The sequence below is a fragment of the Dendrobates tinctorius genome, unplaced genomic scaffold, assembly GCF_039654945.1.
Source record: "Dendrobates tinctorius isolate UK_male_01 unplaced genomic scaffold, ASM3965494v1 ptg000060l, whole genome shotgun sequence".
NCBI classification, from domain to species: Eukaryota; Metazoa; Chordata; class Amphibia; order Anura; family Dendrobatidae; genus Dendrobates; species Dendrobates tinctorius.
In genome coordinates, this window is record NW_027361728.1 from 70,762,039 (window position 1) to 70,778,829 (window position 16,791).

The window sequence follows — 16,791 nt, forward strand, 5'->3', positions numbered from 1 at the left end:
ACCCTAACCCTAACCCTAACCCTGACCCTAAACCTGACCCTAAACCCCCTTAACTAACCCTAACTCTAACAAAAAAAACCCTAAATTCCATGGTTAACAAAAAAAAACGCATGTGCAAAAAAACGCATACATAAGCATGCTAATGCGCACATATGCGCACCCATAGACTTATAATGGGTGTCTTGCTGTAAAAAAAACGCATTGCACGCGCATGCGTTTTTTTGAGGCAAGTCGGACGCCCAAAAAATGCAACAGGATGCATTTTGTGCGCCCGAGCGCATACCGCAAAAAAACGCATGCGCGCAAAAACACATACAAACGCGTGTGTATGCGCACATAAGCGCATCCCATGCAAAGTATAGGAAAAAAAATCGCATGCGTTTTTTAGCACTAAAATACCGCGAAAAAAACTCAAGTGTGAAACCAGTTTAAAAAACCAAAAGTCGCTCAACTCTACTGACGGTATCTTAAAAGTGCCATGTAAAGCACTGTTGAGATTGAAGAATGTGTCAGGTCATGTAGAACATGGGTTGTTTCTGAGTTTAACCTAGGAGAAAAAAATGTTGACATACAGTTCCCTATGGAGGCATCAGCATTATTACACAGACCGTGCACTTCTGTGCAACTTCAATGTACATGGCTGTTTGCATGATGGAGATGAAAGAACATTGACTAATTTTATGAGCAATACCTTAGCTGCTCTGAACTTCTGGTGGTTGGATGTTAATTTTTCTTAATATTTTCAGGCTGATCAAACATTAGTCCAAGAAAACAGAAATCTAATAATCCAGCACGTGTCTTGACTTTTAGTTCATGCTGTGTAATAATTTTCTTAATACTTACAAGTTATGTAAATTTGAACTACTGAAGTTATTAGCATGGTCTTATTTTAGAATAATTCAAACAAAATTTAATCACAAATGGTCCATTCTCCAAAACTCTCCAGTGCTTAGGACTATTTTAATCATCTAAAATTAATCTTAATTGCTCTGGCTCATTTCCAAAAACAAATCATTTGAAAACAGCTGCTGGAAGTACTCATTGAATGTCAACACCATGGTAAATGGTTTTCAAGTTGCATTTGAAGTGAATTCCTAAAGCTCTTTCAAGAAAATATTAAAGATAGTTTAATTCAGTTGATAAGGGCTTTTTTTTTATTCAAATCATATACTTCACCAAGTTAGGAGCACGACTTTTCTTTTACTGCAGATCTAAAAAGTTAGTAAACTTTTTGATCTTTCTAAATTTTGCATAGTTTAATTGCAATTTTTGTTTAACATATAATACATTGCAAGGCAAAAAAATTATTTGTTAGTGGAATTGGAAAAAGCAGCAATTCTGCTACTAATTTTGGGTTTAGGTTATCTGTTCTACTTTCTGTGAGGTAAAAATGTCATATTGACGGTATTCTGTTAGTCAGTACAATCATGATGATAGAAAATTAAGATAGTTTTTTAAATCTTTTATAATAGGTCAGTGAATTGATTCAGTCTGGAGAAGGGCAAATATTGTCCTATCTTCAAAAAAAGAAAGAAGATGGAGCGAGGAAATTACAGGATAGTGAGCCTTACTTCTGTAGAAGGAAAGATATTTAAAAAATGTATTAAAGAGCAACATCATATATGTAAGCACTTGGATAAGAAAACATTAATTAACCAAAGCCAGCATAGGTTTGAAGCAAACAAGTCGTGCCAGACTAATCTAATTTCCTTCTATGATGGAATCACTGACTGGGTGGATCAGGGAAATCCAGTAGATATAATATATCTCGACTTCAGCAAAGCATATAATATATCTCACACAATATTTATTGAAAAAATGACTAAGTGTGGGATTGACAAGGTTATGGTTAGGTGAATTCCTAACTGGCTCAGTGATCACAATTAAAGAGTGGTAATAAATGGTTGCACATCCAATTGGAAGAGTGTTTCAAGTGGGGTACCACAAGGCCCCAGTGTTGTTCAACATTTTTAATAAATTGTATAGATAAGGAATTAGAGGGTAAACTGATCAAATTTGCCGACAATGCAAAGCTGGAAGGGATAGCTAAGACATTGAAAAACTGGAGCAAGCTATGAGAAGAGCTGCCAGGATAGTGAGTTGTGAGTAGACAGCAAAATTTGTCCTATGAGGAAAGGTTAGAGTAACTGGGAATGTTTAGCTTACAAGTAAGAAGGCTAAGAAGAGACTAAGCAGCTGTCTACAAATATCTCAACAGAAGTCACAGTGTACAGGCATCATTCTTATTCTCATTTGCACATGGAAACATGAGAAGCAATGGAATGAAACTGAAAGGGAGACGATACAGATTAGACATTATGAAAAACTTTTTGACAGTGAGAGTGATCAATGAGTGGAACAGGCTGCCATGAGAGGTGATGAGTTCTCCTTCAATGGATGTCTTCAGAGTCTGGACAGACATGTGTCTGAGATGGTTTTAGTGAATCCTGCATGCAGGGTGTTCGACATGATGACCCTTGAGGTCTCTTCCAACTATAACAGTCTATGATTCTGTGATTCTATGAATTACATTTGTGGCAAATTTTATGAAACCTTACCCCTTAGACCACAGTCCAGAGCATCTCACCTAGCCAAATCAGTTCTCATAGTTTGCACTCACGAGGACCAGTAGCCCGAAACACCATGTCTGCAAATTGAGATACTGATTTGGCTTTTATCCTAAGTCATATTGCAAGACTCGTTAAAGGGAGTCTGTCACCCCATTTTAGCCCTATCAGCTGCTGCCACCGCCATCAGGGGCTTATCTACAGCATTCTGCAATGCTGTAGATAAGCCCCCGATGTAATCTGAAAGATAAGAGAAACAAGTTAGATTATACTCACCCGGGGGTCCGGTCCGATGGGTGTCGCAGTCCGTTCCGACGCCTCCCATCTTTATACAATGACGACCTCCTTCTTACTTCTGCCGCTGCTCCGATGCAGGCGTACTTTATCTGCCCTGTTGATGGCAGAGTAAAGTACTGCAGTGCGCAGGCGCCGGACGTCTCTGACCATTCCCGACGCCTGCGCACTGCAGTACTTTACTCTGCCCTCCACAGGATGTGGCAGAAGTAAGAAGGAGGACGTCATCGCTAGAAGATGGGAGGAGCCGGACCGCGACACCCACCGAAACCGACAGCGCCCCCCAGTGAGTATGATCTAACTTGTTTTTCTTATTTTTCAGGTTACATTGGGGGCTTATCTACAGCATTACAGAATGCTGTAGATAAGCCCCTGATGGCTTGTGCTGGCAGCTAATAGGGCTAAAATGGGGTGACAGATTCTCTTTAAAGGGTTGATTGTGACATGGAGGATCTCTACTTCCAACAGGTGGCGCTATAGAGTTCAAGTCATCTTTTTCTCTGAAGAGGCAATTTGCCTATTGATGAATAGGCAGCATTTTGCATGTTTAGTATAATACACCCAATAGTCCTTCACATAGTATAATGCACCCCATAGTCCTTCATATAACATAATTTACACCCCATAGTTCTACATATAATATAATACACTCCCCAAAGTCCTCCATAAAGTATAATAAATGTTCCATTGTCCTCTGTATATTATGATACACTCCCCATAGTCCTCCACAGAGTATAATACACTCTCCATAGTCCTCCACGTAGGATAATACACTCCACATAGTCCTTCACATAGTATAATACACTCCACCTTGTCCTCCACATAGTAGAATACGCTTCCCATAGTCCTCCACATAATATAATACACACTCCATAGTCCACCATACAGTATAATACATATAGCATAGTTATCCATAGCGTATAATTCACCCCATAGTCCTCCATACAGTATCATGCACCCCATAGTCTTCCATATAGTATAATACATACCCCATAGTCCTCCATACAGTATAATACACACTCCATAGTCCCCCATACAGTAAAATACACACCATATAGTCCTCCGTACAGTATAATGCATACACTATAGTGTTATGTACGGTATAATACACACCCCATAGTCCTCCATACATTATAATAAACAACCCATAGTCCTTCTTGCAGCATAATGCACCAAATAGCCTTCCATACAGTATAATACACACACCATAGTCCTCCATATAGTACAATGCAGTCCCATACAGGAGTACAATGCAGCCCCATAGAATGTAATGCTGCCCCATAGAGTGTAATACAGCCAGCCATATAGAATGTAATGCAGTCAGCCCCCATATAATGTAATGCAGCCCCATAAAACGTAATGCAGCCCCCATAGAATGCAATGCAGCCCGCCCCATAGAATGTAATGCTGCCCCCATATAATGTAATGCATCCCCATAAATAAACACAATACTCACCTCTCCTCATTTCTTGCTGCAGTGCGCCTCCTCATCTCAGCAACTCCACTGATCAGCACAGCATCATGCGTGATCAATGATGTCATCGCACCCACTGCATCAGAGGCAGAGAGGGATGACGGGAGAGGGAGCATCACAGGACATTCCCTCCTCCATCATTGCTTTCAACTGTATCGGTATCTATGGTGCTGATGCAGTTGAATATGTGGTGCAGGGGAGGTGACTGAGACCAAGCTTTCTGACACTGGGCAGCACATTTCTCTCTAGAATCCCTTGATAGTCATGATATTTCATTGTACCCTGCACAGATTCCAGACATTATTTGCCAGATAAAACAAAACAAAAATATCCTGAACTAAAAAGTAAAAAATATACTGCAAATAATGCATAAAGGTAATAATAATAATAAGGGTATTTAGTAAACATAATTTTGATCAAAATAATGTACAATCCATCCCGCCACGTCACGGCAACCCTTGTGGGACAGTCCCTACTCTAGCATTTAAAACCTTTTCACTTGCCAAGTGGCGTGAATGTGAATAAGGCCGGAGTCACACTGGCGAGGAATACGGGAGAGTGAGAGGCGCAAAAAGCACGCATTAGACACGGACAAATGATTTTCTATGGGGTCCCTCGCACCAGCCGTATATTTCTCCTCAGTATCCTACGCTCCGTGCCACTCGCAGCATGCTGCGATTGTCAGCGTACTACGCCCGTAATACGCCAATGCAAGTCTATGGGTGCGCAAAAAATACGGATTACACACGGAGCACACATGTGACCTGCGAGAAATACGCACCCGGTGTCTTTTAGCAAAGCCGGCAATTCAGTGCACGATACAGTAAACTCACACTGACTGTTTTAATAAAGAAATGGAAGAATAGATATAGACACATAGAATACATATATATATATATATATATATATATATGCATTCTATGTGTCTATATCTATTCTTTCATTTCTTTATTAAAACTGTCATAGGGCTCCATTATATGTCCATTTTGCAAGCCTGCGAGAAAATCTCACCATACGGATGCCATACGGATTACATACGGATGCTTACATGCGCAAAATACGCGACCACACCTTGATTATGGATGACATACGGAGCATTGTTTAGGGGTCTGTCATCTGTATTACGCATGTAAAATACTGGCCGTATTTTACGCAGGTTAGTGTGACTCCAGCCTAAGGGTCGAGCGGCTGAACCACTAGTAACAGCTTAGGCCAGACTGGATGGCTTTCCCAGCTCAGAAAGAGGGTGGTCACACCCATGTATGCACTGAATGCACAATGAAATGAATAAAAAACAAATCTGAACTGAGAAAAGTAAGTAAATGTGTATGCACAATGTAAGTGCATATTAACACATGACCATTAACCAGAGAAAACAAAACAAAAAACAAAAATATCCTGAACTAAAAAGTAAAAAATATACTGCAAATAATGCATAAAGGTAATAATAATAATAATAATAAGGGTATTTAGTAAACATAATTTTGTTCAAAATAATGTACAAGCCATCCCGCCACGTCACGGCAACCAGATGCAGCAAAACAGCCTCAGAACATAACAGAGCGTCCTCCATGTTTTACAGTAGGGTCAGTGTTCTATTCATGATATGCTTCATTTTTCCATCTGTGAACAAAGAGCTGATATGCCTTGCCAAAAAAAATCCATTTTTGTCTCATCTGTCCATAGGACATTCTCCCAGAAGCTTTGTGGCTTGTCAACATGTAGTTTGGCAAATTCCAGTCTGGCTTTTTTATGATTTTTTTCCAACAATTGTGCCCCCTTTGGTCCTCTCCCATGAAGTCCACTTTGGCTGATACAAAAACAGATGATACGATCTGACAGTGATGTTCCTTGAGCTTGAAGCTCACCTTTAATCTGTTTAGAAGTTTTTCTGGGCTCTTTTGTTACCGTTCGTATTATCCGTCTCTTTGATTTGTCATCAAATTTCCCCCTGTGGCCACGTCCAGGGATGTTGGCTACAGTCCCATGGAGCTTAAATTTCTGAATAATATGTGGAACTGTAGTCACAGGAACATCAAGCTGCTTAGAAATGGTCTTATAACTTTTAAAACATGTTTGTCTATTATTATTATTATCATTATTATTATTTATTTATATAACGCAATTAATTCCATGGTGCTGTACATGAGAAGGGGTTACATACAAAGTTATGGATATCATTACAGTAAACAAATTTACAATGACAGACTGGTACAGAGGGTAAAGGACCATGTCCATGCGGACTTACATTCTACGGGATAATGGGGAAGTGACAGAAAGTCGGGGGTGCAACAGCTCTGGTGGTGGTGAGGCAGCAGCTCAGGTGGTGGTGAGGAAGCAGAATGGTTATTGCAGGCTGTAAGACTTTCTGAAGAGATGGGTTTTCAGGTTCCATCTGAAGGATCCGAGGGTGGTGGTGTCATGACCTGCTTAGTTCATGGGATTAGGTAGTTCAGAGGTTAATCTGGACCGGCCTCACTCAGATTCTGGGAGGCTTTTTATAGCCTCATTGTGGGCTCATTCCTCGTCGCTTATACTCAGATCCTTGGCCGAGTGTTTGTGACCCTGGTGGCTTTGTGACTGTGATACTTTATGCTTGTTTGGTTTTGATCCGGTTCTCTCCCTGTTACGAGTTCTGCCTGTTCCTTTTGTACTGCGCTGCTATCTCTGTGTATGACTCATTGCTTACGTTCTGACTATTCTCTGCTTGCCCCCCTGGTACCACGCCGCCCTCTCTGTGTATGACCCCCCGTTTGTCTGACCTGAGTTTCCCTAGTCTTTACTACAGGATTCCTGTAATAGAATCCTACAGTTATCTCCTGCAGCAGGACGCTAAGCCACGCCCCCTGTGGTCACATGATTGTAGGTCCTTGTACTCTTTTCTACCTTTAGTGTCGCAGGTCCTGTTCTCGGAACTTTCCCTGCAGTATCGGACCCTGGGCTCTCCCGTAGTCTGGGTGAGTTACCTTGCTCAGTCGCGGCAGTCAGCCGGCGCTGACAGGATCCTGATAGGTGGATAATAGGACATGTCGAGGCGTGGAATTCCAGAGGATGGGGGATATTCAGGAGAAATCTTGGAGGCAGTTGTGTGAAGAATGAATAGGTCATGAGGAGAGTAGGAGGTCTTGGGAGGATCAAAGATTGCATGAGGGAAGATATTGGGAAATTAGTTCAGAGATATAAGAAGGAGACAGGTTGTGGATGGCTTTGTAGGTCAGTGTTAGTAGTTTGAACTGGATACATTGGGGAATTGGGAGCCAGTGGAGGGATTTGCAGAGAAAAGTAAAAGGGGAGTAGCGAAGAGAGAGGTGGAATAGTCGGGCAGCAGAGTTGAGGACAGACTGGAAAGGTGCAAGAGAGTAGGCATTGATGCTAAAGAGGAGGGTGTTGAAGTAATCAAGGCGGGAGATGATGAGGGCATGCACAAAAAGTTTTAGTAGATTGATGGCTGAGAAAGCGAGGGATTCTGGAAATATTTTTGAGTTGGAGGCGACAGGAGGAGGCAAGAGTTTGGATGTGTGGTTTGAAGGACAGGGCAGAGTCGAGAGTTACTCCGAGGCAGCGGATTTCAGGTGCAGGAGAGAGCGTGATAGATCAGGTAGGGAAGATACATGAGATCATCGGAAAGATGATGAGTTCAGTTTTGTCTACATTGAGTTTTAGGAAGCGAGAGGTGAAGGAGGATATGGCTGATAGACACTCCGGGATTCGGGACAGCAGAGAGGTGACATCTGGGCCAGAGAGGTAGATCTGAGTGTCGTCCGCATAAAGGTGGTACTGGAAGCCATGGGATTTTATGAGTTGACCTAGGCCAAGGGTATAGATGGAAAAAAAGTAGGGGCCCCAGGACAGAGCCTTGAGGGACTCCAAAAGAGAGAGGGCTGGATGAGGAGCTAGAGTGGTCGTGGGAAATGCTAAATGTGCGGTCGGAAAGGCAAGAGGTGATTCAGGACAGGGCAAGGTCTTTGATGCCAAGGGAAGAAAGAATCTGTAGCAGTAGGCAGTGGTCAATTGTGTCGAAGGCAGAGGACAGGTCCAGAAGGAGGAGGATGGAGAACTGTCTGTTAGCTTTGGCATTGAGTAAGTCATTAGTAATTTTGGTCAGGGCAGTTTTGGTGGAGTGGTGGGGGCGGAAGCCAGATTGGAGGTTGTCAATGAGAGAGTTAGATGAGAGATGGGAGGAAAGTTGAGCATGGACATGCTGCTCAAGAAGTTTGGAAGCAAATGGTAGCAGTGATATGGGGTGATAGCTGGGCATAGCAGTGGGGTCAAGGTTTGTTTTTTGAGGATAGGTGTGATGGTGGCTTGTTTGAAGGCAGAGGGGAAGGTACTAGAAGATAGCGATAGGTTGAAGAGATGGGTTAGGGCTGGAATGAGCGTGTTAGTGAGGTTGGGAAACAGGTGGGAAAGGATGGGGTCAAGTGCACAAGTGTTGAGGTGTGATTTGGAAAGGAGATGAGTAAGTTGGGGTGGTGGAACAGTAAAGATTTGCCTTGCTTGGTCGATCTTATTTTTAAAATAGGTGGCAAAGTCCTCGGCAGAGATGAGGGGAGTTGGAGGTGGCAGTGGTGGGTGGAGGAGAGAGTTGTATGGGCTGAACAGTTGCTTTGGGTTGTAGGATAATGAAGATACAAGGTCTATAATTTTTTTTTTAATCTCCTGAGAGAACTCTTTCCTTTGAATACACATCATGTCACCAAACAGCTGATTCCAAGATTGTAGATGGATCACCCCCTGGGCAGGTGTGCGAATCACTTGGTATCAGGCCGGTGTCTTAAAGGGATGTGTCACGGTGGCGGCGACCCCGTCCGTGGCCCTGGGCATCCATGTAAAATAGGTGGAATGAAGCTGAATAAAGTTTATAGGTAGATAATTTGTGACGCCACCTGTAGTACTCGGCAATGAAGGTGTTAAGCCGACGCTGGGGTGCATATCCTCTGGGACAGATGGTATAAGGCAGCAAAGATGGGATAGCTCCTCACAGGTAGAGATGTAGTCCCAGGGAAGGAGTAGTAAGTGTTGAGGTAGATGGTATAGTGTTTGGCAGAGAGATGTAGCAGTGCTGAGTGGGTTGGCGCAGGAAGGAGGCAATGCCACAGATGAGTGCAGTTCCAATTCTTTTACTCACGTTTCTGGCTCAGACAGGTGCCCGCTTCAGTGCTGCGGCTTCCAGGTCAGGGACTCAGCCAACTCCCAGGCAGATGGAATTAACCCCTCCAGCACTCCCTTTTGTGTGCCTGTTCTGAACGTCTCCTTTCTAGTGCTAATCTGAAGTACTTGTAGTTCTGAATTACACTCAAGTTCCTCCTTCTTGATGTTACTTATAACTCTACTCGTATGACGGGCAGCTGTAGCCTGCTTCAGGGACTACTTCCAATCATGTCCTGGCTCACACACGTTGCTGCTGCATCTTTGAGTCTTAGGTGGAAATAAAGTGGTCACAAATTCAATTCTTATATACATCCTTGGATACCAGCACCCGGCCTTGGCGCATTAAACTTAGGAAAGGGCTCTGCACTAGCCCTAGTCATCAGTCTCTCTCCTCCTCACATTCCGTTCTTATCTATCTTCCTTCTGAACAACTGATCCTTCCTTCTTTCTCTTTCCTTGCAAGCAGCTCCAGGAGGCTACTGCATCTACGTCCTTTCCCTCCTTCCCCCATAGGGGAACTCTGACTGGAGAGAGGTCTTCTCCCTGCTTCCCCCTGCAGGGAACTGACTAACTTCCTGTCAGCTTTCCCCTCTAGTGTAATCTAAGCTCCACTCACCACCCAGCACCCTTCATGAACCAAAGCAGCTGCCATAAAGGGTGCTCTGCTGTTCTATGGTGTCTGTGCTGGATGTAGGTGCTGGAGTCTGCTCAGGTGTTACCATTTTACCTGGGAAGTGTGACACTACACCTCAGGAGGAGGTGCAGTACCTCTGTGGTGACTGAATCCTCAGGGGCGCCACAGTAGACACCTCTGATGCTAATTAGCGGACACACCTTGATTTAACATGTACCTTTTGTCACATTATTTTCAGGGGTACCATCATTTCTGTGCAGGCTGATTTCATGAGTTTTATTTTTTTTTTTAATTCTGTAAAACATGGTTGAAAAGCAATGTCTGACTTTCATTTGTTAATTTTCATAGATTTTTGATTTATTATTACTTTTGTCAGATTCATGTTATTTCTGTCACCATTGTGGGTTTTTCTGTCATTGAACAAGGGATACTAACAATTTCGACCATGTGTGTATAGTGGTCACGGGAAGACACAGGTAATGACGAGACGTGAAGAACTACATAAGTTAGGTAGGGAACAATAAAGTGCAAGTGGCAAATATGCAAAGAGGCACAAACTAGTATATATGCTAATAATACATATACTGTACATATATTGAATGAATTAACAATATAAGAGTAAATAAATATATGAAACATTATACATAATAAAAATGACATGAGGCGAATATATAATCATCTCCCATTATCAGGATCAAAGAAGTTGCCTGAAGAACATCCATTGGTATTAAGAAGCTGCAATGTTTCAATATAGCCCTCAGTGCTTCCCTATACACATTATAATGCCCCCCAAACCCTCCCTAAGTAGTCAGCACATATTACACCAATACCTCCAAAGCCCCAAATGTACACAGTAAACTCAGCATGTTCCCAATGGCTTTCCATACACAGTAAATGCTTCCCACACTGTATCCTAGCTACCCGCATTAGTCCTCATACAGCATAATTCCCCCAAATCCCCTATACACAGTACACTACAGTTATGAAAGTAAAAAAGCAATAAAATTAAAGCAAGAAAGATGATGGTATTCCTAGTTGCCACTTGCGTTTAACTCTTCTTACTTATAAAAGTTTGTATTTTTATACATGATGTTCATATCTAGTTCTTCCTGATGTCAATATACCCTCTTCACTAACGATTCTGTTCATTATCTTGAAGGGTCTCAACATATTTAGCCTATGCCAGTTGGAAATATATGCATCATTGCTAATTACATCCACAGGGATGAAAGCACAATAGACCGATCTAAATTGTCCAACTACCACAGCATTTTGTCCTTTGCTTTCAATTTTACCGAGTTGTCAGACTATTTATAATTTATGTATTCCAGTACGGGGACCCTATATACAACACCGCACCATACGCTACATTCCACTAGTCAATCATACAGAGGATATTGAATGAGCGCCTGCATAAGTTTATACAGTAGTATATTATGCTAAGTTTTATTTCATGTTTAGTCCTCAGAGGAAGAAAAAGCTGCTATAATTAGCAGGGAGAAACTGAAGAGCTGATTAGCACTGTGATTGCAGCAAGTAATTATGCGTAATACCAGCTACATATTAAGAAAAGACTGTACTTTGACTTCTTTAGAAATTGCACTGGGAAAACAGGAGAGCATACTAGCACATCTGTATACCACTCAATTCAATAGAGAGTATTACCATTCTAAGAGAACCACATTTCTCCTCCCTTAGGCTGCTTTCACACTTGCGTTTTTTTTGCTGAGCACTTTTTGCGCACACAAACGCATCATGCGTTTGTGTGCGTTTTTTTGCGGGCTTCGGTGCATTTAAAAAAAAACTGCATGCTTTTTTTGCGCATATGTGCACTAGGGTGACCGCAAAAAATCGATGTCGGAATTTTGTCCGTCTGGACCCCACAAAACGATTCCCCTTTCCAGATATTGAGATAGCCAAAATTTGAGCTCGATCAAACGACGTTAACCCGTGCCGCTCGTCGCTCAAAGTTTGAAAAAATCCAAATTTTTGGCCAAAAAGCTGACATATGGAGCCATAACTCCAGAACGGTAAATAATAAAAACACGCTTAATATCTCAAAAGAAAGCTAATGTTGTTCTTCAAAATTTATATTTTATACATAATTGTTGTTATTTTAAGTCAAACTGAGTTACAACAGCTTTTAGCCCCAAGAACGTGACCTGGTACCACTAGGAGCAATGGAGCATACTTCGTATATTTTGTTATTAAGTGATAAATTTAAAATTTAAAAAGTCCCTAGTCTCACTTTATGCCATTGCTGTGTGGGAATTTCCCACGCAGCAATGGCATAAAGTGAGACTAGGGACTTTTTTTTTTAAGTGGCGGAGGAATACAGTGCGGAAGGATACCTACCTTCCGTCATTGGATTCCTGCAGCCCGTAGAGAACGGCAGCATCAGCTGATGCTGCAGTTCTCTACCCAAGATCGTCATGGGACACACTTGTGGACTGCTTCGGATCGTGGGTGAGTATTTTTGTGGTTTGTTATGTTAATATTTATTCCGTAAAAGACAATGGCTTCGGGGAACAATGTGACAAGTATTGGTAAGTATGTTACTCTATGTTATATGTACTGTATGTCTATGTATGTATTGTATGTAGCAAGCATGTAGTATGTATGTAGTATATATGTGGTATGTATGTAGCATGTAGTATGTATGTAGCATGCATGTAGTATGTATGTAGTATATATGTGGTATGTATGTAGCATGTAGTATGTATGTAGTATGTATGTAGCATGCATGTAGTATGTATGTAGTATGTATGTAGCATGCAGTATGTATGTAGCATGCATGTAGTATATATGTAGTATGTATGTAGCATGTAGTATGTATGTAGCATGCATGTAGTATGTATGTAGTATGTATGTAGTATGTATGTAGCATGCAGTATGTATGTAGCATGCATGTAGTATATATGTAGTATGTATGTAGCATGTAGTATGTATGTAGCATGCATGTAGTATGTATGTAGTATGTATGTAGTATGTATGTGGTATGTATGTAGCATGTAGTATGTATGTAGCATACTACTGTCCCATCATTGGCTAATGTGTCAATCACTGTCATGATAGCAGGCATCGCCAGATGGGACTTGTAGTCCCATCGGACGATGCTTGCACAGACCCCCGGACATCAGCACAGCCCCCCGGCAGGCCGGCACAGCCCCCCGGCAGGCCGGCACAGACCACCACAGGGTGCACAGACCAGCGGCAGGCCGGCACAGCCCCCCGGCAGGCCGGTACAGACCCTGGGCAGTCCACACAGCCCCCCGGCAGGCCGGCACAGCCCCCTGGCAGGCCGGCAGAGACCCCCGGAAGGCCCGAAATGACGGCGCATCATGATGCGCACACACCGCGCATCATGATGACGTCATTTCGGCTGTCAATCAACTTTGAACTTCTGATTCTGATGCCGACTTCCGATATTGAAAAAATATCGGAAGTCGGTATCGGAATTCCGATACAGCAAGTATTGGCCGATACCCGATACTTGCGGTATCGGAATGCTCAACACTACTAATGACATTTTTTATTTTAAAATAAAAAAATGAGGTATATAATACATACAAAACAGACACAGAAAAGATACAGACGTAGTACCTACATGAGTTGATAATTTTACATAGTTATCTAATCTATTCTAGAGCTTTTGTTAAAGTAGTTTTTGAAACGTCAGAATATAATGTTCGGCATTTGCTTACAACTTGCAGGACATATTGCTTTTGTTCTTCATCTTTTGTCAGAAGGTCGTTAAAGTCGGTTATTAATTTAACACCACGCTCAGCCATATCATTTACTACTTTTAATGTTTTGACAATTTTCAATCCTTCTTGGAAGTCATTATTTTGAGGCCAGGTGTTTAGATTTTGTCTTAGGAAATCTGTTTTTATATTAAATCGGTCAAAGAATGTAAATGTTTCTTTGGTAAGTAAATTTACCAATCCTCCATCAACTACCTCTTTTAATTTTTCTTTCCTAACTTTTGGATTTACAACCCTAGCATGCTCTGATGGTTCATCTGTGCTACTGAGCAATTTATTAGCCATTAACAACTTTTCATCGTCTGTAATGGTGGGATCAAAAAACGATAATCCCACCAACTCTGCATTCAAATACCACAAATGGTTCGAAAATTTGGTCAGGGCTATTTCTGCAATGTCGTTGTCACATTCTTTATAGTCTAACAGACTATGCAAAATACCTAAATCTTGCTTTGGCGCAAGATGAGCTTTTGGAGCATTGAACCAAGCTTTACAATAAATTTTAACTAGGAAAACAGAAATGGCACACACAGAACTTTCTTCTTCTTTAGACATCTTAAATTGATGACGAAAAATGAACATTTTTAAGCAGTAAATAGCCTTTGCCATCCACCTAGCGTGATGAATGGCTCCTGGAGTTCTAAAACCCACAACATTGCCGTCTAGTGATCCAACAAATACGAGAACCAACTGCAACAGTTCCTTGTAGTCATCTCTGGGGTGGCTCTCAGTTAATTTGGTCTCGAATTCAGCAGTAACATTTGCAATTACTTCTGGAGTTAGCTGCTTTTGTATTAGATTGTCACTGATACCTGTGTCGTATTTTCCTTTGTCTATCTTGGGCCACGCAGTGACGAATCTTTTGAAAATGTCTCGATGAGGTCCAGTGGTTGATCCCATTTTTGTGTCGAATACGCCTCTTAACACAATTTCCAAGATATGGTGACGGCAAGCTAGGTGTAGCAATTCTCTTCCTAACATTTGCTCCAATAGGACGCATGCTCCTTTGAGTCTTCCCGTGTTCGATGCTGCAGTGTCGAAGCACATCGCCTTGACGGTGTTGGGAAGACCCCATTCCTGTAGGTATTCATATACGGCTATGGCTTGCTCTTCTCCAGAGCTGCTTGCTGTTACAGGAACTCCCAGCAGCAGTTCCTTTTCGCCATATGAAATAGCAATAGCTATTCGCTCACATTGCTCATGTTTTAAAACACCCGGTAAAAGTTTACCATCCCAATGGACAACCACGGGCTCTTTTTCAGGAATGTTTACTTTATCTAAAAAATTTTTAGTATATTGTTCTCTGAACATTTGCCTTCTAGAATGTAATAAAGTTTTCGAGACTTTGTACTTAAGAGGGTCAAGGTTTAGTGCTTCTAGAGTAGCTATTAAAATTCTCGTGGCATTTCTGTTGGATACCTTACATCGATCTAACACAATGGATAATTTCATGTTTAAAATCTCTTTAACGCCCCTTGCAAATGAAACTTTCATCCTCTTGCTCTCAGATGGTCCTGGATCTTCTGCAGCTTCTTCAGGGTTGTCCATTTCCTCCAAGCTCTCAAGTTCCTGGTAGATGCTGTCCTCTTCAGTATCTTCTTCTTCTTTTCCTTCTTCGAGCTTGTCTTCATCATCCGTCTCTAAGAAGCAACAAAAGAAAGAGAAAAAAAAGACTATAAAAACTTGTCGTTTTAGCAAAATAGTAATAATACATAGGTACTAAATTACCTACTTCTAATTATCAATAGGTATTATTTTAAGAATATAAACTCAATCATAAAGATGCCAAATGATGCTCTCATGTACAATTTTCTTTCAATTATAATGAAACTATTTACTTATTTGTTTATCTACTTTTTAGAATAATAATAATAATAAAATAAACTCACCAATATCAAAAGTTTCTTCTTGGATTTGTCGGTTCATTTTTGCAAGTTCCTTTTGCGCCTTGATTTCTTCAGCTCGAGACAACTTGAGATCCACTCCAGCCATGGAACCTGGGCGGCCCTTCTGCCTCTGTTTCACGAGAAATGCCTTATCTTCTTCCAATTTCAGCAGAGCCAAGGCATCTTGTTGAGCAATATCAAAGAGATCATTCAACTTTTCAACAAACTGTTTAAATTTGTTCTTGGCCGTTTCCGATGTTTTCTTCCGGTCTTTTTGAAGACTTCTCCACTCGGCGTGAAGTTTTTCCAGCTTAGTAATTGCATCTTGCTCATGTTTAGTCGGGATTCGAGCTTTCCCCCAAAAAATGAACACTTCTCGTATGGTCAGTTTTGCTGATTCTCTTACAGTTAATTTCACAGTACGTAAATTATAAAATAAAGCACATAAGACTTGACGATTTGAGGGTAGTTTACAACCGGTGATCTGGTGAATGGGATAGCCCACAAGAAATAATTTATCCTTGTTCCGGCTTTGTACACCTGATGTGAATGCCATTTCAGAGTCCAATAGGTAAATAACAGTTAACTAGAAAAACGAAACAAAATATATTACAAACTTTAATTTCAATAAAATATATTCAAATATCTTTTAAAATAATACTATAATATCGCGCATCACCCCTACTCTGGAACTCTCTACCACAACATATCAGACTCTCACCTACCATCGAAACCTTCAAAAAGAGCCTGAAGACCCACCTCTTCTGACAAGCCTATAACCTGCAGTAACCACCGATCGACCAAACCGCTGCACGACCAGCTCTACCCTCGCCTACTGTATTATCACCCATCCCTTGTAGATTGTGAGCCCTCGCGGGCAGGGTCCTCTCTCCTCCTGTACCAGTTATGACTTGTATTGCTTAAGATTATTGTACTTTTATTATGTATACCCCTCCTTACATGTAAAGCGCCATGGAATAAATGGCGCTATAACAATAAATAATAATAATAATAATAATAA

General features: G+C 41.4%; 1 protein-coding gene across 1 annotated transcript in view; it reads right to left on the bottom strand.

Moving 5' to 3' along the window:
* Positions 1-16,373, bottom strand: part of LOC141092824 (uncharacterized) — a 52,940-nt gene extending 36,567 nt beyond the window's left edge. The window contains exons 1-2 of the mRNA XM_073579150.1: positions 15,774-16,373; positions 14,498-15,524 (exon numbers count right to left, since the gene is read on the bottom strand). Coding sequence (XP_073435251.1) covers positions 14,498-15,524; positions 15,774-16,326 — 1,580 coding nt within the window. The 5' untranslated portion in view covers positions 16,327-16,373. The remainder of the gene's footprint in view (positions 1-14,497; positions 15,525-15,773) is intronic.
* Between the last annotated feature and the right edge of the window lie 418 nt (positions 16,374-16,791).